This window comes from Castor canadensis, chromosome 3 (genome assembly GCF_047511655.1).
Source record: "Castor canadensis chromosome 3, mCasCan1.hap1v2, whole genome shotgun sequence".
NCBI lineage: Eukaryota > Metazoa > Chordata > Mammalia > Rodentia > Castoridae > Castor > Castor canadensis.
Window position 1 is genome coordinate 86,876,403 of NC_133388.1, and position 24,125 is coordinate 86,900,527.

Genomic DNA, 24,125 nt, shown 5'->3' on the forward strand with positions numbered 1-24,125 from the left:
TTTTCGAGCACAGACATGATGCCACAAAACACCTGATCTCATGTGAGTGGTTGCCATCAAAAACCAGGTAAGCTAAAAATAGTGTATGAAATTACCTTAAGTGGTAGAGTGCTTGCCTAACATGCTCAGGCCTTGGATTCATCCCCAGCACCACAAAAATAAAAAACAAAACAAAACAGGCCAGGCCACATGTGTAAGGTACATACAATACAAAAGAATTTCATGTTTATTTCCTTTTTTTTTTTTTGGTATGATACTGGAGGCTGAACTCAGGGCTTCTGAACTTACTAGGCAGGCACTCTTATCACTTGAGCCAGACCCCCAGCAAATTTAGTGTCTAGAATTAGGTCCTCTTCCCCAGATACTTCATTATGTATATGCACGTGTTCCAAAATCCAGAACAATTCAAGACACTGTGATACCAAGCATTTTAAATAAAGGATACTCTACTTTTCTAGTAAGTGGCAAACTCAGATCTGTGGCTCTTTCTTTTTTATCACTTGCTGTTCAGTAAATGCCTTAGGAAAAGTCAGTTCCTTTCTTCCTCTTCCTTCCCTGCTGTCTACCTCCCTTCTTTCTAACCTCCTTCTCTCCCCACTTGCCTCCCTCCACCCTCCTTTCCTTTCTCAGGGTCTCCCTATGTCGCCCAGGCTGGCCTTCAACTCTCCATCCTCCTGCTCCCGCTTTATCCTTGATTCCTTAATTTAAAGACATCACACACATTTGTGAAAACCTTTTAAGAGTGATAATGTAAGTGAAAGTTATGGTGAAATACCTACAAAAGTGCCCATTATTACTGGGCTAGACATGTGAACACATGTCAACTGGAGGAACCTGAGGGAGTGGTGTAATGGCCTATCTGGAAGTTTATCATTTCCTTCTGCAAGACTGGGAAGTTTTTCCACAGGAGGTGGCTCTGAGTTGTGCTTTGAAAGAGGGGAAGGGTGGACCCTGGTTTAAGAAGTAAAAGCAGCTATTTTGATAACAATAAGAATAATATAGGCTAAGGCAAAACCAGAAGGGATGGGAAACAAAAGAAACTTGACTAGAAGCCAAGAGATGGACCCTTCCCCCTCACCCCCACTAAGGTCTTACACCCATTTATTATTATTTCTCCTCCTCCTCCTCCTCCTCTCTTCCTCTTTTTTTGAGACAGGTCTCACTGTCTAGCCCAGGCTGGCCTTGAAATTGAATCTTCCATACCTTGGCCTCTCAAATGCTGGGATTACAGGCATTTCTTTCTTTTTTTAAATTTTTTTTTTTATTTTGCAGAGATTGAACCCAGAGTCTTACACACGCTAGTATCTCTACCCTTAGCCCCACACACTTCTACATAAATGATTTCATAATAAACTTATAGTAGATAAGATAGTTTAGGTTATGGTGCAGATTTTCTTGTAGTTTTAAGGGATCAGGAAATCGAGTCAAAATGTGGCTGTTGAATTGGGGATGTAGTTCATTAGTAGAATGTGTGCTTAGCATATTCGAGGACCTGGGTTTGATCTCCAGCAACACACACACACACACTCATCTCACTTACACACACATACACACACACACACACAGCATACACAGGTTGTGGATTTACTGTTTTACAATTAGTGGTAGAATAAACACTGAGCAACACTGTTCCCAAGCTTATCTTCCTGAGTCTTTGGTCCAGAGATAAGACAGCACTACAGTTCTGTAGTTATAGTTGGGGAGGCAAGAAGAAGCCAAAGGCTTGAAGAATAGCCTAAGAGTCAGTGTTCAGGACTGATAAACAAGATGACAGGCTTATACTACCACCTATGCTACATAAAGGAATTGAACCAGTAACACTCCTATTCTTAACAGATTACACATGAGGAGCACACCATCAATTTGCAAAGTCATAGAAAATGGCATGTACATTTAGGTGAACAATAATGTGGAAAATAGGAATGCTACATGCTGTGCAAAAATGGATATGTGCAATCATTCAGTAGCTGTGGAGGTCAAGGAACGAGAGTAGGAGGACTTTGGGAACAAGATTAGAAGTTGGATCAGAACTGGGAAATGTGGGAAAGGAAGGATCTTTGGAAGGAAGACAAGTTCAGTCTTTGATATGGCTGGTGGACAATCCATGGGTTGTAAATAGCAGGAAATATGGGTTAGATTTTTTATTTTATTTTTTTGGGGGGCAATATTGGGCTTTGAACTCAGGGCCTCATGCTTGCTAGGCAGGTGCTCTACAATTTGAGCCACACTTCCATCCAGCTGGGTTAGGATTTTGACAGAGAGAACACGGAACACTGATAGCTGACATCATCAGTATTCTTGAGGTCCTGATGGAACACTGATCAGGAAGGGTCTGGCACCTGGAGAGCACTCCACAGTGACTTCATCAACCTCATACAACACAGGAAAGCAGCTTCCTCACTCACTCATGCTGGATGTTCTTTAATCTCTAAACTTCATCTGGCAGAGACCGGAAATGAGAGTTCACGTCTGAATTTCACATCTTTCCTGTCCTAGGTTCCTATGCCCTTCAAGGACATCATGCCCCATATTTGGCTTTAGCATTTTGTTATCCATGCATGTTTTTATTTAATATGTTTATCCAGATATCTCTCTGTTCTATAGGTCTGTATGCAGTTGATTTTGTCCAAATGCATTGCTCTAGCCAGGCACCAATGGTTCACATTTGTAATCCTAGCTACTCAGGAGGCAGCAATCAGGAGGATCACAGTTTGAAGCCAGCCCGGGCAAATAGTTCAAGAGACCCTATCTTGAAAATACCTAACACAAAAAGTCTGGTGGAGTGGCTAATATGTAGGCCCTGAGTTCAAGCCCCAGTACTGCAAAAAAAAAAAAAAAAAAAAGCAGGTTGTAATGAGTAACAACCCTGGAGAAGGACAATAAGTGAAGTGAAGCTGACTCTGGGTAGCCAATCCCACCTCTTCCCCTTTTTGCATGTATGACAAAAATTTTTAAATTCAGGAAGTTATGGAGACAAGGGTGAGCTGTGGGCTTTTTTTTTTTTGGCAGGACTGGGTTTTGAACTCAGGACCTCACATTTGCAGGTGGTCTTACCCCTTGACTTACTCTGCTAGCCCTTTTTTTGTGTGTGTGATTTTTTTTTTTTTTTTGAAATAGGTTCTCCCAAACTATTTGCCTGAGGTTGGCTTCCAATCGAGATCTTCCTGATCTCTGCCTCCTGAGTAGCTAGGATTACAAGCGTGAGCCAAGGGCACCCAGCATCTGTGGGAGTTCTTTCATTATCTTCCTTTTTAGGATAGCTCAAAGATCAAATCACTGTCACATCATGCAAAAAATGTGGGAACTGAAAACTATAAAAAACTCACCCAGCCTGTAATCCCAGAATTTGGGAGGTAGAAGCAGGAGGATCACTGCCTGGATTACACAGGGAGAACCTGTCTCAAAAACACAGGAAAAAACACAAAGACAAAACCAAAAAAACCTCACCCACACAATACACTACACTGCTTTGCATAATATTTTCTTATTACATAATTTATTCTAACATATTCCTCTTCTTTTCCAGAGCTGTCAAATCCTTGTTAGGTCAGTATTGGCTAAATTCTGTGTTAAATTACCCAGCTTCAAGATGGTTTAATTATGACCTTGCTGGGGGAAAGGAAGTCACTTAATGTGTGTGCCTTTCCACCAGATTGATCTTGAAGGCAGGTGGATTTCTGTAGAGCTACAATATTGGCTTTTACAAAGCTGGATTGTGCAAACATATCATTTACAAGTCACCTTTTAACCTTAACCTGTATGAAGCAGACCCCCCCCCCTTTCACTCCCCCAGGTACCCAGGTACCAGATGAGATATTAAAACACCAGGACCTTCTCATGCTAAGCAAGTGCTCTACCACTGAGCTACAACTCCAGCTCTCGATCTTTCTCTTTTTCTTTTTTCTTTTTTTTTTTTTTGACACAGGTTCTCACTATGTAGCCCCCAGGCTGGGTTTGAATCCTCCTGCCTCAGTCTTCTGAGTGGAATGCTGGGGTTGCTGGGGTTACTGGGGTTACCACTGCGCCCAGAGAAGATCTCTCTTCTCAAACTAGCCAGAATCTCCTTTTTTTTTTTTGCAGTCTTGGGGCTTGAACTCAGGGTCCACACCTTGAGCCACTCCACCAGCCCTTTTTTGTGATGTGTTTTTTCCGGATAGGGAGTTCAGGAACTATTTGTCCAGGCTGGCTTCGAACCGGGATCCTCCTGATCTCTGCCTCCTGAGTAGCTAGGATTACAGGCGTGAGCCACCGGTGCTCGGTACATCTCTCTTTTTGTCAGGTCCACGCTACTCTTCATACGGAAGGCAGTCGACCCGACATTTTTGGTTAAGTGCTGCCTCCTGGCGGCACTTTACTGCCGGCACCTTCCCGGCCTGGTGGAGACCACTCTCTCATTTCGGGCTCCGCAAGCTGATGCAACAGCTCCCCCGAGGGGGCGGGGAGCCGGGAACCGGCTGAAGAGCCGGCTGCCCCGAGACCCCTCCCCCGGCTCCGTCAGGCGCCGCCCCCTCTCCCCGCGGCCGGTGGGGCTTGTGGGTCCCGGGTCCCGTAGGAGTTTCAGCCGAGCGCCTCCGGGCTGGAGGCAGGGGCTGCCTGAGTGTGCCTAGACCCCCGTTGGGCGGCCAGCTCGAGCTGGCTGGGGAGGGAGGGAAGAGAAAGCTGAGTGTTTCAGGGGCGGAGGACGTGTCTCTAAGGGTATGGTATCGGCGGTCATTTTCATTTCGCCCCGGGCGGCACAGCGCAGCGGTTCCCGCGCGAGCCGAGGGCCGGGAGGCGGGTTGCGGGGCCTCACGGTTCCTGACATCTCTGCTCCCTTCGCCCTCACTCACCGCAAGCCCCTCTTCCAGCGCTTCCTAGAGCCGGGCAAGGCTGGGGCCCTTGGCCAGATGCAGGAAACCGAAGGGACGCCCAATGGGGTGGGGTCCGATCCCCCAAGAGAGTGCCCGGGTGGGCGCCTTTCCTTCCGAGGGGCATTGAAGGCGATGGTGACACTGTTGGGTTTGGAGAAGGCGAGATACTAGGGCCGCAGACACGGAACCGGGGGCCAAGAAAAAGGGAAGTAAAGGGAATCGGCAGGGTCCCAAGAAAGAGAGGGTGGCTGGAGAGCGAGCGTGGGAGAATGGGACAAAGGTGAGCGCGGCCACCGGCCGGGCGGGGCCCCGGGGTGGGGGGAGTGGATGAGAAGGGGCGAGGGTCGCCCTGGAGCCGAGTGTGCGAGGGGAGCGCGGGGTGCGGGGTCCGGGACGAGGTCACACACAGAGGTTGCGTTCCCCGGTTCCCTCTTCTCTCTTCTCGAGCTCGCTTGGGGTTTGCGTCCACCGCTGGGCTCATCTGCCTCTGCCTTACCCTGCCCTTTCACCCGCTTGTGACACCTCGCTTTCGCCACCTCCACGCCGCACCTAGACTGGTCACCCGAGCCCGGGTGTGTGGGATGGGACAGCTAAGAACTTCCTGGATCTGAGAACGGAACGTTAGATGAGGGCCTTTTTTGTTTTGTTTTCATTAGTGGAACAAAGTCGATTTCAAACCATTCTAGGCCTCCCAGTGAAACTGAAAACCATACTCTTTTTCCCTTACACCCATTACAGTACTATCAAAATAAGTACCTGCAAATACTCCTTGCTCTAAGGAGCCAGAGTAGTAGCAACCCAAGGGAACCCGGAGGGCAAATTCAAGGACCTGCCTGGGAGCCCAGCGATCTGAGAAATCAGTCAGGGAGGAGCAACATTGTTCATTCATTCATCTATTCATCCGGCAACCTTTTTTTTTTTTTTTTTGCGGTGCTGGGGATTGAATCCAGGACCTTGCACATGCTAGCGCTTCGCCCCCCCACCCCAGCCCTCTAGCAGACGTTTATTGACGTCTGTATAAGCCCCCACGGAGGAGGATAACAGTGGTGAACAAAGCTCTTGTGATGCTTATCTTCTAGAGGGGAGGTGACGACCAAGAAATAACACCAGGAGTGAAAAATGTCACAGGGAAGAATGTTCCCGGCGGCAGGGAGAACAGGCGGACAGGTATTCAGGTATTCCAGAAACCGGACAGGTATTCAGGTATTCCAGAAACCGTGAACAGGTCCTCAGGTATTACAGAAACTGTGAGGTGGGAGCGTGCTTGCTGGTGGTTGCAGCAGGAAGGCCAGTGTGGCTGGAGCCCAGGGAGGGAATGCAGGGAAGGTGCCAAAAGCAAAGCTTTTCCTCTCTTCCTAGGACTTCCCTCACTTACAACTTGGACTTGACCTCAGGAAAAGATTAAGGGGCAGACCAGCTGGGAAGCAGCTTGGGTCTAAAAGAGCACTAAATTATTCTGGGAATAATTCAGATATTTGGGGACAGTGAACTTTGATTTCTGTCTCTTTGTGAAATGTAACTTGGCTCCCATTCAAAGACACAGACAGAATCCTTGACCACTCCTTACCTGCACCACCTGTCTGGAGTAATTTGCAGGCCGCAAGTGCAAATCGCAGGGTGTAGCCTGGAGACTAGCAAGCTGACAGTTGTCTAACATCCACAGTCACAGCTGGAATTCTAAAAATGCATCTTGCAGTACGAAGTGCTGCTGTCAAGGACAGAGATGTGTTACTGTCTGCATTTTCAGTGGGCTAAATATGCCTACTGAGAAGTGTCTGCCTCTGACAATTGCATGTGTTGAAGCCATGTAATAATTGTTTAAAATCTAAATACAAAGAAAGAGGCTTGTCCAGTTTCTATTCTGAGAAGAATGGTATTCCCCCACCTCTGCTAAGTGAACATTCAACAGACATTTAAAAGAACAGTGATTCAAAGGGGTGCCAACTCATGCATCTGCCAGGGTGCCAAGGGCCTAGTTGGTTCTTACCTGGCAACTCAGAAATCACCTGAACCAACTAGAGTTCAGAGCTGAGTGGGCTTGCTTGATGTCTGGGCACATGCTGGGCTGTGCCCCTAGGTGGCCTTCCTTGGTATGCATTGTCTTCCTTGACTTGCTGTAGGGGTTGAAATGGCAAGGAAACTTGAGGTGGAACTGCAGTTTCGATGTCCTTACCACAGGATCATGGGATCATGGGATCATAAACAGGACTAAGCATAGTCTGTGAGTGGGAGAATAAGTAGGAAATGGAATGAGGGGGAGAAGGGAGGGAGGTGTTTTAGGGTGCTTAGGAGGGCCCTGTAAATTGCAGGGAAAGCTTAAGCACTCAGAAAAGGGTAGGGCAAGAAGGACGATCAGGGTTGATGTGGGAGGAGGAGGAGGAGCTGAAACTCAAGAGTAGAGAAGGTGCCTGGAGGGCAGCTTATGTCAGGTCTTCTGCGTTTGACCAGGCAGTCCTAGCTTCAGTCCGGCCCCTGGCCCCTCCCCTCTGCTGGCCAGAGTCACACATGTGTTTTCCTGTTTTCCATTTCGGTCCCGGCACCCTCTGTCTTTTCTGCTCCTCAGAATCAACAGCTGCTGCAGCCTGAGCTATACCCCTGATTCCCTTAACTAGCTGCCCCCTCCACACCCCCCACAGCGAGCTGGTAGCCCCTCCTCCCTTCACTTGCCCCAAGGTCTTGGACAGGTAAGAGGTGGGAAAGGAGGGACAATGGGTGAGAGGGGAAGTGCTGGTGGAAGATGGAATGAATCCCAAAAATCAATAGACTGAAGGGGGACCCGGGAGCCCCAGTTCCTGGTCCCGGCCCTGACCCTACTCAAAGGCCGAACCTTCTGCCCAGAGACTTCAGCCCTTTGTTAATAGGAGTCCTGGCCATAAGAGTAAACAATTTTCTTTTTATTTCACTTTTTTTTTTTAAAGGGCCAGTTTTAACTAGAATGGAATATAGAAAAACAAACGGAGCACTAGAGAGGGAGGGGCTGAGCTGTAGCTTGGAGTGATGGAGAATCCAGTCATTCCAGCGGGTATCTATTTGTTTCTGTTGTTAGGGAAAGCAGGACAGACCAGTTGAAGCCAGGACGGCAGGGCATGGGGACTGTAGCAGAGAAAGTGTGTTCTCACAGTCGCTCTCAGGGCTTGGCTGAGGAGCCAAGACTCTCAACCTTGTACTGGTTCCTGGAGGAAGTATGTTGTGGTGTTGCCATTGGAGGACAGAGTCAGAGCATGGGAGCTCCACTGGCTGCTGTACCAGGCACTGCCTGCTGGGGGCCCTGCTGCCTGCTTCCCTGAACCCCTGAATCAGAAACTTCTTCCACAGGCTATAGTCTGAGTGTGTTGTTCTGGAATCTCCAACATCCTCAGAGATGAGTACACCTGTTGTCAGAAACATCTCATAGGCCTCTGTAAACCTCTGGCTGGCAGAGCCCCATCAGGAGAGTCTGGGCTGCCTGAATGGGCAATCCAGGGTCTCAGGGAGGAATGTGAGCTGCCAGAGGAGGTGCCTTCTTGCCTGTGGTCTAGGCAGTGATTGGCAAGAGAGGGGAACTTCTCCAGGAATGGCAGCCGCCCCTAAGGGCACAATGTTTGCTGAGACTGGATTGCATCCCTGCTAGTCTGCCTCAAGATTCCTTGAGAGAACTTCACTTACCATCAGTCAGGAACTCAGCTTTGCAGAGTTCTTTTCCTAAGCTCCTTTGCCATTTCCCTTCCTTTGTCCTTCCTTTGTTCCTTTTCTTGATGTCACATTTGGATACATAACCCCTTGATGCTAGTGAATTTGTAGGTGTGATGTATGCGTTCATGTGTTTGTTTGCTTTAGAAGTGGCACCCTAGCAAGGGTGCCTAGCGCCCTTCCCTTCCATTCCCTTTTGTCTTTCATTTTCCCTCCTGGCTGAAATACAAATTTAAGGGGCTAGAATGAGAAGATGAAGAGAAAATTCTTCTAGGGGTTTTTAGACCTTTATTCTCCTGTAGAATAACTAATAAGGGGTAGGAAAGGTGTAAGAAGGGACAGTTGGGTTTTGGGATGGAGAGGGTGTATTTTGTTGGCAAAAGAGATCCAGAATACCAGATTTAAAGTAGACTATACAGATAGAATAAACTGCAATTTCCCCAAAGTGGTCAGCTTTCTGTGCTGCTTCTGGGCCTGTCTAGCATAGCTCAGTGAAATCTTATTTTCACATTTAAAAAAATTTGCTAGGCAAGCACTCTACTATTGAGCTACACACCACTGGCCCTTCCCTGTATTTGGGGAAGGTGTTTATAGGATTTTATGTACTCTCCAGAAATCTTGGTATGTTTTCCTAAGGATGAAAGGGCACACAGGTGAAATGGGTTGTAGCCCGAAGTTTGATCTCATTTCTTTTTTTTTTCAAACTGGGGTTTGAACTCAGGACCTGCACCTTGAGCAACTCCACCATTTTTTTTTTTTTTTTGGTAGTGGGTTTTTTTGAGATAGGGTCTTGCCAACTGTTTGCCTAGGCTGGTCTCGAACTGCCATCCTCCAGATCTCTGCCTCCTGAGTAGCTAGGATTACAGGCATGAGTCACTGGCACATGCTTGATCTCATTTCTTGACCTTGTTTCTTTTGAAGCAGCTTGAGTCTCAGACTTTGGGGTGATGGCCCAAGTTTAGAGGCAGGCATCCGTCTCTCTCTAATGGGGAATTGTGCAGAGTTTGGTTTCAGGACAGCCAATCACGAGGTGTAGGAACTTTATAGTTCCTCAATCTCAGCATGTGAACAAGGCTTTGTGTTCCATTCTGCAACTTTCCTGCCTTTCTTAATTGTTTGGGGTGAGAGAGAAGTGAGACTAGGGTGGGGCATGGAGGACGCACACAGGGGTTGGTGCCACTCGTCCTGTTTTTAATCTGACAGCTTCCCCAGGACTGCAGAGATGGCCTTTCTTCTGGGCCCCCAGTCCTGGAGCAGAGTTGACAAAAAAGATTCCTGAGAGAGCACCTTCTTATCTTACAAAGTGCTGAGCCAAGAGCTCCTGAAGCTGTCTCTTTTGCAGATGGGAAGAACCCATGAACCTTGGACCCAGACGGTTACTTAACACTCCTCTCCCTTTCCCTCACCCCTTCCTTTGTCTGCTCCCTTGCCTCCTCCCCACTTCTTGACTTGACTTAAATTCGTAGGCATTTGTCTGGCCTTCCCTTTTACTGCTGGCTGGACAGAGGAGCAGTCGGACCGCTGTTCTTAGAGGGTGTGTCTCTCTTGACTGCTGCTGGCCACTGCTGTGGAAACCTGCTGATTCCCAGGTCCTGGGAGTGAGTGTGCATCCACCCTGTCTTCTTGTCCCCATCCCCCTTGCTAATTCCTCTCTGCTACCCTGCATTGTCCAATCCCTCCCTCTCCTGAGTGCCTCTTGCCTTAGTATTTCTCTACCTCCTTGACTGGCTCTTCTTATTTTCCTCAGCTATCTTCTGCTCCATATTTCCAGGCATCTGCTGCCCAGCTTCAGCTGTTTCTTTTCCTTGATTTTGGGTAGTTTCTCTCCAGTAGCAACTCCGGGGAAGGGAGCCATCATTAGCTGCCTCTGGTCACATCTAGGTTCCGCTGTGCATTTAGGTCACCCTTCTCATTTTTTTGGATTTGATGACAGGAGGTCTGGAATACTAGAGACTGAGACAGGTATCTGGGAAAGGAAAAGCAACAAAAGAAGAGAATAACCTATCTTCTTTCAGGATGGGATGGAGCCGCTTGGGCTTTGCTAGGGTTGAAGACACCAGCTGATGGCTGTTAATGGATGCTGTCTGTGTGTCTGTAGGGATTTGGCTGAGTTTCCAGCAGGAGCTTTCTGAAGACTTTAGGGTTGCCAGAGCTAGCTAGAGTCCTTGGAGGGGAAAAGAGCAGCACTGTGGGGAGATCCCACAGGTTAGCTGCTTGCCAGGTTGGTTCTTCACTTTTCATTCCAACACAGGTGACATTTGAGACTGAAATTGGAGTGAAGACAGACTTTTTGGGGGTAGGCTAAAGACTCAGGCTCAAACCTTTATGATTACACACCTGGGAACTGCTCATGCCCCCATGCTTGTCTTGTTTCACAGTAGGCTCAGGGAGAACCACAATTCAGTTGTCTATTTGTAAATCAGGTGGGCTGCCTCATCCTAATGAGGACAGGCAGATGGTTTCTCTCTGGAGTGAGTACATCCCTTAAAAGTTCAAGTTGGGGTCATTTTGATGAGGCAGCTGGAGAAGTTGTTATTTGGAACCAGAAAGTAAGAGAAGGGTCTCTGAAGTGGAGAGTGGGCTGTCCATATTGGCCCCTGTGGAGCAGGAAGAGAGGTGCTAGGTAATTACCAACCAATATAGCTCTTCATCTTTCTTCCCTAGAGGGCAATGCGAGGAAGCTGGTGAAGGCTTTCCTGTCTTTCTCCACCATGGTTGAAAGCATCAAGTATGAAGTGACCTCCCAGCATGAGGCTGATGCTTCCCCTTCGGGTGATGGGGCCAGCCCAGGGGCCGAGCAGGTAAAGCTAAAGAAGGAGATCTCGCTGCTTAACGGTGTGTGCCTCATTGTGGGGAACATGATTGGCTCGGGCATCTTCGTCTCCCCCAAGGGTGTGCTCATGTACAGCGCCTCCTATGGCCTCTCGCTGGTTATTTGGGCTATCGGGGGCCTCTTTTCCGTCTTCGGAGCCCTTTGCTATGCAGAACTGGGCACCACCATTAAGAAATCTGGGGCCAGCTATGCCTACATCCTGGAGGCCTTCGGAGGACTTCTTGCCTTCATCCGCCTGTGGACCTCCCTGCTCATCATCGAACCCACCAGCCAGGCCATCATCGCCATCACCTTTGCCAACTACATGGTGCAGCCCATTTTCCCCAGCTGCAGTGCCCCATATGCTGCTGGCCGCCTGCTGGCTGCTGCCTGCATCTGTAAGTGGGGCTGGGCCAGGAGTGGTGGGTGGAGGACTGGGCAGAGGTGGTGGGGATAGGAGTCCAGTCAGGAAGTAAGAATGATTTGCTAAGGAATGCCCCCGACAGCACCGAGTATTTTGTTTAAAATTAATGTGTGCTGTGGGCCGTGGATATAGTTCAGTTGATAGAGTGCTTGCTTAGCCCTGGATTCGATCCCCAGTATCACCAAAAAAAAAAAAAAAAAGTTTTATGTAAAAATTCAATCAGTGTTAAAAAAAATTCAGCTGGACATGGTGATGCACACTTGCCATCCCAGCTACTCTGGAGGCAGAAGTAGGAGAATTGTGGTCCTGAGGCTGCTAGGGCAAAAGTTAGTGAGACCCTATTTTGAAAACAGACTAAAAGCATAAGCTCTGGGGAGGGTGGGCGTGGCTCAAGGGAAAGAGTTCTTGTCTAGCTTGTACAAGACCCTAGGCTCAAACCCCATTAAAAGTAAATAGAAAGAAAGAAGCTGGGCGCCGGTGGCTCACACCTATAATTCTAGCTACTCAGGAGGCAGAGATCAGGAGGATCTTGGTTAGAAATCAGCCTGGGCAAATAGTTTAGGAGACCCTGTCTGGAAAAGTCCCACACAAAAAAAGGATTGGTGGAGTGGCTCAAGTAATTGGTAGAGTTCCTGAGGTCCTGAGTTCAAACCCCAGTACTGTCGAAAAAAAAAAGGCAGCTCGCATTTCCCCCAACTTCCCATGCTAAGCACCTGGCTTGCTCTTTCTGTTTTTTTTTTTTTTAATTTATTTTTAATTTTTTTGTATGTGTGTCTCTTCAAGAGAAGTGGTATTGTTTTTACAAAAATGGGATCATACTATTCTACATGTAATTCTATGGTGTGCTCTCCCCTCATCAGTGACATGCTCTATTTAGAGTTACACTTTAAAAAAAATGTTTATTCCATGTTAAAGGGTGTACTGTGTGATTTCTTTAGTTGTCTTTTATTAATGACCATTGGTTCCAGTTTTTCAGTGTTACAGATATGCTGCAATGAATATACTCATGCGCTTTATTTATTTATTTTTTTTGCAGTACTGGGGTTTGAACCAGGGGCCTCACACTTGCCAGGCAGACACTCTACCATTTGAGTCACTCCAGGCCTTTTTTGGGCTTTTTTGAGATAGGGTCTGAGAATTATTTGCTGGCTTCTAACCGTCATCCTCCTGATCTCTGCCTCCTGAGTAATGACAGCCTTGTGCCACTGGCGCCTGGCTTACTTTTATGGACTTTCCTGCTTATATTTTATTAGATTTTAAATTGACATATAGTAATTGTACATATTTATGATACAGTGTGGCATTTCAGTCCATATATAGAGTGTGTAAAGAGTAGGTCAGGGTAATTGGCATATGTATCACCTCAGTCATATATCATTCTTTGTGTCGGGAACATTGAAAATCCTCTCTATGAGCTATTGTGAAATATTCAGTTAATGTCAGCCATTGTTATCCTACTGTGCTATAGAATCTTAGAAGTTATCCTCCTTTCCAGCTGCACCCCTGTACTTATTAGCCCTCCTTTCTCTATCCCTCTTGTCCTCTTCCTCCCCTCACCATGGTATGGTAACCACTGTTCTATTCTCAACTTCTTTGAAGTCAAGTTTTGCTTTTGCATATATTGAGGACCATGATATTTGACTTTCTGTGCCCGGCTTATTTTACTTAACACAGTGTCGTCCTCCAGTTCCATCCATGTTGTTGCATAATGACAGAATTTCACTTTTTTTTTTTTTTTCTTTTTGGTAGCTCTGGGGTTTGAACTCAAGGCCTTGTGCTTGATGGGCAGGCGCTCTTACTGCTTGAGCCACTCTGCCAGTCTTTTTTGTGATGGGTTTTTTGAGGTAGGTTCTCTTCAACTATTTGTCTGGGGCTGGCTTCTAACAGAGATACTCCTGAGTAGCTAGGATTACAGGCGTGAGCCACTGGCACCCAGCTTTTTTTTTTTAAAGTACTGGAGATTGAACCTAGGGCCTTGTATATGCCAGGCCAGCATTCTACTACAGAGCTATACCCTCCCATCCTTTTATAAATATTGTTTTGAGACAGGATCTTATGAAGTTGCTCAGGCAGGCTTTGAACTTTGTCCTCCTGCCTTTCTTCCCAAGTAGTTGGGATTACAGGTGTATACCACTATGCCTGGCAGCTCTACTAGTTTTGTTTTTTTTTTTTTGAGGAGTCTTCGTACTGTTTTTCATAGTGGCTGTTCTAATTTACATTCACACCAACATGTATGAGAGTTCTTCTTTCTCTGCTTCCTTATCAGCATTTTCTTTTCCTTTTCTTTTGGGACAGGGGCTCACTATGTAGCTCACTATGTAGCTCACTATGTAGCGCAGACTGGCCCTGTAGCACAGCCTCCCCTGTCCTGGGATTATAGGCATACACCACCATGTCTGACTTTTTTGCCAACACTTTTGATAATAGGTATGATAACCAGGGTGAGATGATCTTATTGTATGTGTGTTTGCAGTGCTGAGGATCAAACCTAAAGCCTTGTGCATACAAGACAAGCACTCTACTGCTAGGCTACACCCCCAGCCTTCCTTGTAGTTTTGATTTGCATTTCCTGATGACTAGTGATAGTGAACTTTTTTTTTTTTGTATACTAGGATTTGAACTCAGGGCCTCCTGCTTGCTATAGGGCAGGTGATCCACCACTTGAGTCACTCTCTCAGCCCTTTTGCAGTCATGCATGGTGACTCACTCCTATAATCCTAACCACTTGGGAGGTGGAGTCAGGAGAATTGAGGTTTGAGGCCATACCAAGCAAAAAGTTGGAAAGACCCCCATGTCAACCAATAAGAAGCTGGATGTAATGTGTGCCTGTCATCCCAGTTATGCAGGAAGCATAAATAGGAGGATTGCAGTCCAGGCCAGCCAGAAAATTAACATGAGACCCTGTTTGAAAAATAACTAAAACAAAAAAGGGCTGGTGTGTGGCTCAAGTGGTAGAGTACCTGCCTAGCAAGCACGAGGACCTGAGTTCAAATCCCAGGACTGCAAAAAAAAAAATTGAACATATGATATGTTAACATATGATAGCATACTTATCCTGTTAGTATGTCATGAGCTGATTTGTGTATGTTGCATCCCTGATATAAATCCCCCTTGGACATGGTGTGTAATCTTTTATATGTATGATTGGATTTAATTAGTATTTTATTGAGAATTTTTGCATTTGTGTTCATCATTTGGGCTATAGTTTTTTTTTTTTTTTTTTTGCGGGGGGGAGGTGCAGAGTCTCACTGTGTAGCTTAGGCTGCCTTTGACTTTGCTATGTAACCCAGGCTGTTCTCTAACTCTTGATCCTCCTGTGTCAGCTTCCCAAATTCTTGGGATTACAGGCATGTACCATCATGCTTGTTTTCTTTGTTGTCATTGTTGTGTGCTTGTCTGGTTCTGTTATCAGGGTAATAGATAATATTACCCTGGCCTCAGAGAATGAATTTTGAAGAGTTCCCTTCCTTCTGATACTTTGGAATAGTTTGAGAATTGGCATTACCTATTCTTTAAAAGTTTGGTGAAGGGCTGGGTATATAGTTTAGTGGTGAAGCTCTTGTTTAGCATGTGTGAGGTGCTGGGTTCAGTCCTTAGCACTATAAAATTTAGCAGTGAAGATAGTTCTGTGCTTTTCATTGTTGGGAGACTTTTTATTACTGATTCAATTTTATTGTTACTGGTCTGTTCAGGTTTTCTACGACCTCATGATTCTATTTTGGTAGATTATATGTGTCTGGAAATTTATCCATTTCTTCTAGGTTGTCCATATTTCAGTGTTACCAGTTGTAATGTCTTCCCTTTCTCTCTCTCTCTTTTTGGTGGCACTGGGGTTTGAACTCTGCCTCACACTTGCTAGGCTGGCTCTCTTACCACTTGAGCCACTTCACCAGCCCTTTTTTGTGATGAGTTGTTTGGAGATAGGGTCTCGTGAATTATTTGGTGCTGGCTTCAAATCATGATCCTCCTGATCTCTGCCTACTGAATAGCCAGGAGTACAGGCATGAGCCACTAGTGCCTACTTTTCTCTCTTTAGTCTAGCTAAAGGTTTGTTGATTTTTTTTTTTTTTTAAATGTGAGACTAGGGTTTGAACTCAGGGCTTTGTGCTTACAAAGTAGGCGCTTGCAAAGCAGGTGCTCTACTGCTTGAGTCACATCTCTTGTCCATTTTGCTCTGGTTATTTTAGAGATGGCATCTTGGAACTATTTGCCCTGGCTGGACTCAAACTGTGATCCTCTCAATCTTACCCTTCTAAGATTACAGGTGTGAGCCACCAGCTTCCAGCTAGGTTTGTCAATTTTATCTTTTCAAAAAATCAGCATAAAGCGCTTGCCTACTGTGCACAAAGCCTTGGGCTCAGTCATCAGCATAAATAGATAAATAAATGCGTACATACATACATACATATGAAGTCTTTATTTCATTGATCTTTTGTGTTGTTTTAGTTTCTAACGTACTTCTAGTGATTTTTGTTATTTTTTTCATTCTACGAACTTTAGACTTAGTTTGTTTTTCTAGTTCCTTGAGCTGTATCATTAGCTTATTTACTTGAGATCTTTGCCATTTTTTTTTTTTTAAAATGCAGGCACTATTGCTATAAACTTCCCTCTTAGCATTGCTTAGCATTTCTGTAGTTTTGGTATGTTGTGTTTTCCTTTTCTTTTTCTTTTCTCCCCTGTGCTGGAGATCATCCTAGGGTCTCACACATGCTGCGCAGGTACTGTATTACTGAGCTTCATCCCTAGCCCTTCATTTTGATTTGTTTCAAGAAATTTAAAAAGTTTCCTTTTTGACTTCTTCATTGACACACTGGTTGACATTGTAGTTTGGATCTGGAATGTCCCCCAAAGGCTCATGTGCCGAAGGCTTGGTCCCCAGTGCAGCAACATTCAGAGGTGGGGCTTTTGGGAAGAGATTGGATCACAAAGGCTCTGATCTCATCAATGGAAATTGCAAGAACTATTGGAATTCAGTGGAAACTAGGAGATGTGGCCTAGTAGGAGGAAGTAGGTCACTGGGGATGAAGGGTACATCTTGTTCCTGGTTCCTTTTGTCTCTGTCTCTCTCTCTGTGCTTTCTCTCTCTCTCTCTTTCTCTCTCTCTCTCTCTCTGTCTCTCTTGTTCTAGCCACTATGATGCAAGCAGCTTTGCTGTATCATATGCTTCCTGCCATGATGTTCTGCCTTCCTATAGCCCAGAAAAAAAGGAGCCAAGTGATCATGGACTGAAACTCCTAAAACCGTGAGCTAGTGGCTCATGCCTATAATTCGAGCTACTTAGAAGGCAGAGATCAGGAGGATCGAGGTTCGAAGCCACCCTGGGCAAAATAGTTCTCGAGAACCTATCGCAAAAAAACCCAACACTAAAAAGGGCTGGTGGAGTGGCTCAAGTGGTGGAATGTCTGCCTAACAAGTGTGAGGCCCTGAGTTCGAACTCCAGTGCCTCCAAAATAAAAAAATAAAAAAAAAATCTTTCCTCCTTTAAGCTGCTTTTCTGAGGTATTTTGTCACAGTAATGGAAAGCTGACTAACACAGTCATTCAAGATATTATTTTGCATGTATTTGTACATTTTCTAAATATTATTTGATTTCCATGTGTTTATACAATTTCTAAAGTTCTCGTTGATTTCTAGTTTTATTCTACGTGGTCAGAGAAAATATATGCCATGTATTAGTAGGGCTTGTGTTACTGTAACGAAATACCTGAGATAATAAAAAAAGAGGAAAGGTTTATTTTGGCTCACATTTTTTTTTTTGGTGGTGCTGGGGGTTTGAACTCAGGGTCTATACCTTAAGCCACTCCACCAGCCCTTTTTTGTGTTGAGTATTTTCAAGACAGGGTCTTGCAAACTGTTTGCCCATGCTGGCTTTGAACTGTGATCCTCCTGATCTCTGCCTCCTGAATAGCTAGAATTACAGGTGTGAGTTACAGACACCCAGCTTGGCTCACATTTTTGTAAGCTTCAGTTCACGGTTGGTTGGTCCTGTTTCTTTTGGGCCTGTGGCTAGGTGGTACATTTTGGTGGGAGTGCATGGTGGAGGACCATTCATCTCATGGCCAGAATGAAAGAGAGATGAGAAAGAATCAAGTTTTCAATATCCCTTTCAAGGGCATGCCCTCATATGACCAGAAGACTTACAACTAAGCCTCACCTGCTAAATGTTCCATTACCTCCTAATAGTTCCTTGAGGTTGGGGTGTTGAAGTCTCTAACTGTTACTGTAGTGTACACTCTCTCCTTTTGGATCTGGTGTTTGCCTTATATAAAAAAAAAATGGGGCTTCAATACTGGGTACATAAATATTTACAGTTATTTCTTCTTGGTGAGTTGATCCCTTAATCATTATATAATGATCCTCTTGGTGTCTTTACAGTTTTTTTGTTGCCCAGGCTGGCCTTGAATTCCTGCGCAGTTCTACCTCAGCCTCCCAAGTAGCTGGGGCTATAGATGCATGCTACTATGCCTGGCTTGTTCTTTATAGTTTTTTTTTTTTTTTTTTTTTGTGGGACTGAGTTTTAAACTCAGGGCTTCATACTTGTAAAGTAGGCACTCTGCCACTTGAGCCACATCTCCAGTCCATTTTGCTGTGGTTATTTTGCTACCCTTTCTTTTTTTTTTTGATGGTTCTGGAGTTTGAACACAGGGCCTCACACTTGCTCAGTAGGCACTCTATCTACCAGCTGTTTACCTGGGCTGCCCTCAAACTACAACATTCTTGATCTCAGCCTCCCAAGTAGCTAGGATTATAGGTGTGAGCCGCCAGTGCCTGGATTCTTTACAGTTTTTGAATTAGAGTATATTTTATCTGATATAAGTATAGCTTCTTCTGCTTGATTTTTGGTTTCCATTTGCATGGTATATCTCTTTCCATCCCTTCACTTTCAGTCTATGTGCATCTTTGCTGGTGAAGTGAGTTTCTTATAGACAGCTTACATGAGCATTTCTGTGGGGTAGAGTTTTAAAACTGTTTAATCCAGGGCTGGGATGTAGCTTGGTGGTACAGCGCTTGCCTAGCATGTGTGAGGCCCTGGGTTCGATCCCAGCACCAAAAAAGAAAAGACAAAAAAACCCCCCAAAAAACAAAAAAAAACCTTCTCCCCAAAACCTGTTCAATCCATCTTGATCTTTTTTTCCATTTCAGAAATAAAATCTGTACATTCAGCAAAGCCACATTGGAGGTGCTGAGAGAATGATCCTCTGTAGTCCCAACCCTCAGGTGCCTCTGTTCTTGAAAGATGCCCTTCCAGCCTGGGAGACCCTAGGACCTTAGAGTTGCCACTCATCCTCCAGCTGTAAAGGAGTATAGACATTCTGTTTAAGGAGAAGTAGCAGCAGCAGGGTGTGCAGGAATTTGGCTGCAGTTTTTCATCAGACCACTTCAACCTTACATCCTTTTCTCTTTCAGTTTCTCCATTGCCCCATTTACTCAGTTTCCTCTTCACACCCCCCTCCGGTTTTTACTATCGTACAGAGAACTGGCCATTTTCTGTGGGGTCTTTTGTTTCATGTGTCCATGGATATGGCTCAGGCTAATCTCTGTGTATGGGATGTTTGTCATGCATGGCAATAGTTAAGGAGGGTGGAAGGTACTACCTTGTGTTGCAAGAAGGGGGCTTTCTCCTGAAGTTCTTCAATGTGATTTCTAGTTTGTCTTGTATCACTTGTGGGTGATCGGGTAGGTTGCTCACTGGTGAAACTAATTTTAGGATTAGCTGGTCTTGGGGCTCCCTCAATTGTGTTACATATCTTGGTAGAGAAGTTCATTCCATTGTAAGAAATATTTTTAAGATGGCTGCATCATCCATTATAAGCACCAGGATTCTATTATTTTGGCCATCTTTGCTGACATCTCTTTGAAACCAATGATGTATTTGCTTGCCTGTGTAATTTGGCATTTCTTTTGGTGATGCAGGGTCACCAATGTATATTTCAGTTCTTGTATGACTTTGAGGTCTTCCCAGGCCAGTGGGAGAGGGAAGAATATCTTCTTCCTCAGTGGCCTCAGACTGCTGACCTGACTTTAGTTTTTTTTTTTTTAGTACTGGAGCTTGAACTCAGGGCCTTCACCTTGAGCCACTCTACCAGCCCTTTTTTTTGTGATTTTTTTTTTTTTTTTGAGATAGGTTCTCTCAAACTATTTGCCTGGTCTGGCTTTGAACCACACCTTCCTGATCCCTGCCTCCTGAGTAGCAAGGGTTACAGACGTGAGCCACTGGCACTGGCTCTGACTTTAGTTCTTTAGGTTTTATTCTTTTCTGGTTTCTGTGTCATCTGACAGCTGCTGTTCCTTGATTCTGGTATCATGTGTACTTATGCCAGTCACCTTTTTTTAATTTGCTGCCTCTAATTTGGGAATAGAAATGTTCTCAAATCCTTGAACATACATGTGCACATACAGTGTACACCCTTGCAAGAACACAGGCAAAGCAGTCACCATTCTGACTGGTTTGCAGAGCTCCCTGTGAGTAAAAAACATGGTGTTTTGCATGTGGACTTAGGGGCATACATTTGGGATCACTCTAGTAGGGTAAAATACCACGCCAGACTTGTATTTGAGTGCAATAGTCGTGTGATCTTAGATGCAAGGTGAAGTGACTGTTTACTTGCAGTGAGATTCAGTGCATGCTTATACTTCCAGTTACTCCAGAGGAGGCATGGGAATCACTTGAGCCCATGAACTTAAGATCAGCTTGGGCAACAGTGAGACTCAGTCTCAAAGTTTCAGTGAAAACCATAAATCATGACTCAACCATAAGATAGTGGTTATTATCGTGTTTAGAATTACTCTCGTGCTTGGATACCTATAAACCTTTCGGTCTTCCTGCTGCTTAGCTTTCTCCTGAGTAGTCCTGCTTAGCTAAATGAGATATTGCATAGGTAGAACAAAGTCCAGATGCTATCTTTTAATAGCTTCAGAGAGACAGAGCAATCTGGAAGAAGGTTCAGAAGGGCAAGTGAGATTGTGAGAATTCAGTGACACGACTGGTGGGTTTAGATTTTCAGTCACTGTTTAATAAGCCCCTAGCACTGGTCAGATGCTGAGACCTACGAGGACATTCAGTGAGCCTAAGTGAGAACTTACGAGGACATTCAGTGAGCCTAAGTGAGAACGTAGGCTAAATCTTTAGAATTAGCAAGAAAAGGGCCTTAATATACACCTTCAATTCATTCCCTCCCGCAAGAAGCATTTATTTAGGGCCCTCTGTGTAGTAGATGTTTTACTTTGTGTTGGGAAACAAAGAACAATATATGACTCTTCCTTCTGAGAGCTTGTAGTTCAGGAGGGAGACAGACATGTTAACAAATAATTGTCCCACAGTATCATGAGGACAGTGACAGAGGAGCACAGGAATGAGTGGGATAACTTTGTTTTGTTTGTTTGTTTTTGAGACAGGGTCTCATGTAGCCCAAGCTGGCATCAGACTTGCAATCCTCCTGCCTCAGTGTCTCCACAACTCCTCGTACAAGTTTATTTTTGTTGGGAGGAGAGTTTAAGAAGACATTACAGAACATAGGATGTCTGAGCTGAATTTTGAAAAAATGTATAGCTGTCTTCTAGGACATTTCTCACAGAGACAACAATGTGCAAAGATGTAGAATAAGAAGAAGGCACAGAATGTTCAGAGAATTCTAGATAGTTTGTATTGCTAAACTGTGGGCTGGGAGAGGGGCAAGGAAATGGCCCAGGGTGCAGATGGTTTTACATAGTGCTTAAATGGGTTGGACCTGATCTTAAGGTAAGGGAAGCTGTTGATTTTACAGAGGGGTGGGAGTGAAGGGAGTGACAGGTATTGAAATGATCAGAATTAGTTTGAAGGAGCTTTGGCCATGTGGAGGATGTTTTTGTAGAGTGAGAGACAGACCAAAAATCAGCCTGCATGAAGGGACTCACACTGTAGAGTAGTCTTAGGGACGGACAGAGAGAGGGGATTGAAAAAAAAATTACAAGATAAAATTTCTAGGACTTCGTATGTGGGGGTGTGGGAGCCGCTCAGAGGTGAAACTAAGGATTTGAACTTGGAGAGGGGGAGTGATGGGACCATCATCTGAAATAAGGGAGGTGGGCTTAGGGACAGGTTAGAGGGAGCATCTGGGACTTGTGCTGGGCTGCTCATGTGGCCCTTTCATGAGCAGTACCTTCCTTCAGTCATCATGACCTAGAGTTGGGTCATTTTCCTGGCAGCTGAATCATATTTACTTAAAGAAATTGATGTGTGAATTATAGTGCCAGTTTATTAGTGTACAACAATGGGCATACATGTATAATTTTTAAATTTTTTGGTAGGACTGGGGTTTGAACTCAGGGTTTTGCACTTGCAAAGTAGGCACTCTACCTCTTGAACCACTCCTCTGGTCCATTTTGTTCTGGTTTTTTTGGGGATTGGGTATTACTAACTTTTTGTCTGGGCCGGCCTTGCACCTTGATCCTTCTGATCTCAGCCATCCAAGTAGTCAGGATTACAGGTGTGAGCCATCTACGCACAGCCATGTGTAATTTCTAATGGCCAGAATACACGTGCTTACTATCAAGGCATCCCCTTCCTGGAACCATGGTCATTGGGAAACTAATCTAGTCATCAGGAAGTTGTTTGCAGGACATGGAATCAGAACAAAGGAAGAAAGTTTAGCTATTTGAGAATTTTACTGAATGGGCTCTATAAACATGGAGCTAAAGGCTAATTTGCAGTGTGGGGGAGCCGTGCAGCTAGTCAGCCAAACACCGTATATGTGGCAGGTGCTAGATGGGTAGTCAGAGGTTTATTCAGGGATGTTTGCATCAACACTGAACCATGACAGGAGTCAGAGCTGGAGTGAAGCACTGAAATCTCTTGCCCGTGGCCCAATGGCTCGTTCTACCTGGCTTCCCTCACTTACTCAGACTTCTTCATTTTCACTTGTGCTGCTTCAGCTGTGCTGGGCTTCTTGCTTTTCCTGAAATTTGCCTGACATGTTCCTGCCTCAAGGGCTTGGTGTATTCCTTCTTCTAGGAAGGTTTTTTTCCTTAAATGCCCATGGAGCTTACTCTACTCACCTCTTTTCACAAATATTACCTTACCAGAGACCTAGTTAAGATGGTCATTCTTGCTGGGGATGTTGCTTTATAGCTATAGCCCCAGCACTGGGGAGGTTGAGACAGGAGGATTTCAAATTCAAGGCCAGCCTGGGCTACATATCAAGAAATTATCTACTAAATAAAGAAAGAAAGAAAGAAAAGAAAAATAAGGCCAATCTCTTAGGGGCTAGGAGTGGAGCTCAGTGTTAGAGCATGTTCTTAGCATGTGCAAGGCCCCAGGTTTAATCCCCAGCTCCAAACCAAATAAAAAAAACAAATCCAGAAAACAGCAAACAAACAAAACCCCTCATTCTGTTATCCTCACAGTACTGGGGATTGAACTCAGGGCCTCATGCTCTACCCACACTGTACCCACATCCCAGTCCACATTTTGTTTTTCTCTTTTGGCAAAACAGATTTATCCAGCATGCCAAAGCCAGGCACAGATCTAGATTCCAGAGATTCAGCAGTGAGCAAAAGAAAGTTCTTTTTTTTTGTTTTGGTGGGACTGGGGTTTGAACTCAGGGTTTCACATTTGGAAAGCAGGCACTCTATCAGTTGAGCCACACCTCCAGTCCATTTGGCTCTGGTTATTTTGGAGATGGGGGTCTCAGAACTACTTGTCCTTGATGGCCTGGAGCTGAGATCTTCCCTGTCTCAGCCTCCAAAGTAGCTAGGATTACAGACATGAGCCACCAGTGTCTGGCTAGAACAAAGTTCTTACTCTCATAATATTTGCATTCTAGATGAAAAGACAGACAATACACAACTAATTAATGCTGAGTGGTGATGAGTACCACACAAAGATGAATATTCTGCAACCAAAGTGGAAGCTGTACCACCTTCTCCAACTTAGCCTCTGAAAATCAAATAACTGATGTCAGTCTTGTCATGTTCTCTCTAAGTAGAAACATTCACAGAAGACCACCCAGTTTTAAGAGGAAGGGTACAGATCCTGTCTCCTACTAGGTTAGAGTGTCAAAGTCACATTATAAGAAATGCATGTGGGGTAGGAAATTTTGTTGAGATATTTTTGGGAAATACAATCTGTCACACAAACAGTGTTAAGGAATTTGGTGGCTTTTCTCTGAAGGCAATGGAAAACCTCCTTAATGCTTTTAAGTCTTGAGTGATATTTGCAACTTAGAATTTGTGATTTTTAAAAAGATTATTCTTCTTTTATGCAGGGCTGAAAACAGAGTGACTGGTTAGGAAGCTGATCCTGATGAAGGATGGTGGTGGCTTGGGCTAGAGTCATGTTTTGGGGAGAAGGGTGCTAGTTAAGATTGTGCACACCTGTAATCCTAGGGACTCA

General features: G+C 45.0%; 1 protein-coding gene across 12 annotated transcripts in view; it reads left to right on the forward strand.

The window, feature by feature from the left end:
* The first annotated feature begins 4,532 nt into the window (after nt 1-4,532).
* Nucleotides 4,533-24,125, forward strand: part of Slc7a7 (solute carrier family 7 member 7) — a 38,338-nt gene continuing 18,745 nt past the window's right edge. The window contains exons 1-3 of one of the 12 annotated variants that reach the window (XM_020162841.2): nt 4,533-4,695; nt 5,930-6,025; nt 11,184-11,729. In XM_020162841.2, the coding sequence (XP_020018430.1) occupies nt 11,231-11,729 (499 nt within the window). In that variant the 5' untranslated portion in view covers nt 4,533-4,695; nt 5,930-6,025; nt 11,184-11,230. Of the gene's footprint in view, nt 4,696-4,744; nt 5,131-5,929; nt 6,054-7,161; nt 7,535-9,369; nt 10,118-11,183; nt 11,730-24,125 lie in introns of those variants that run through there. The other 11 variants (XM_020162840.2, XM_074068409.1, XM_074068408.1 and 8 more) reach the window with 11 other exon arrangements.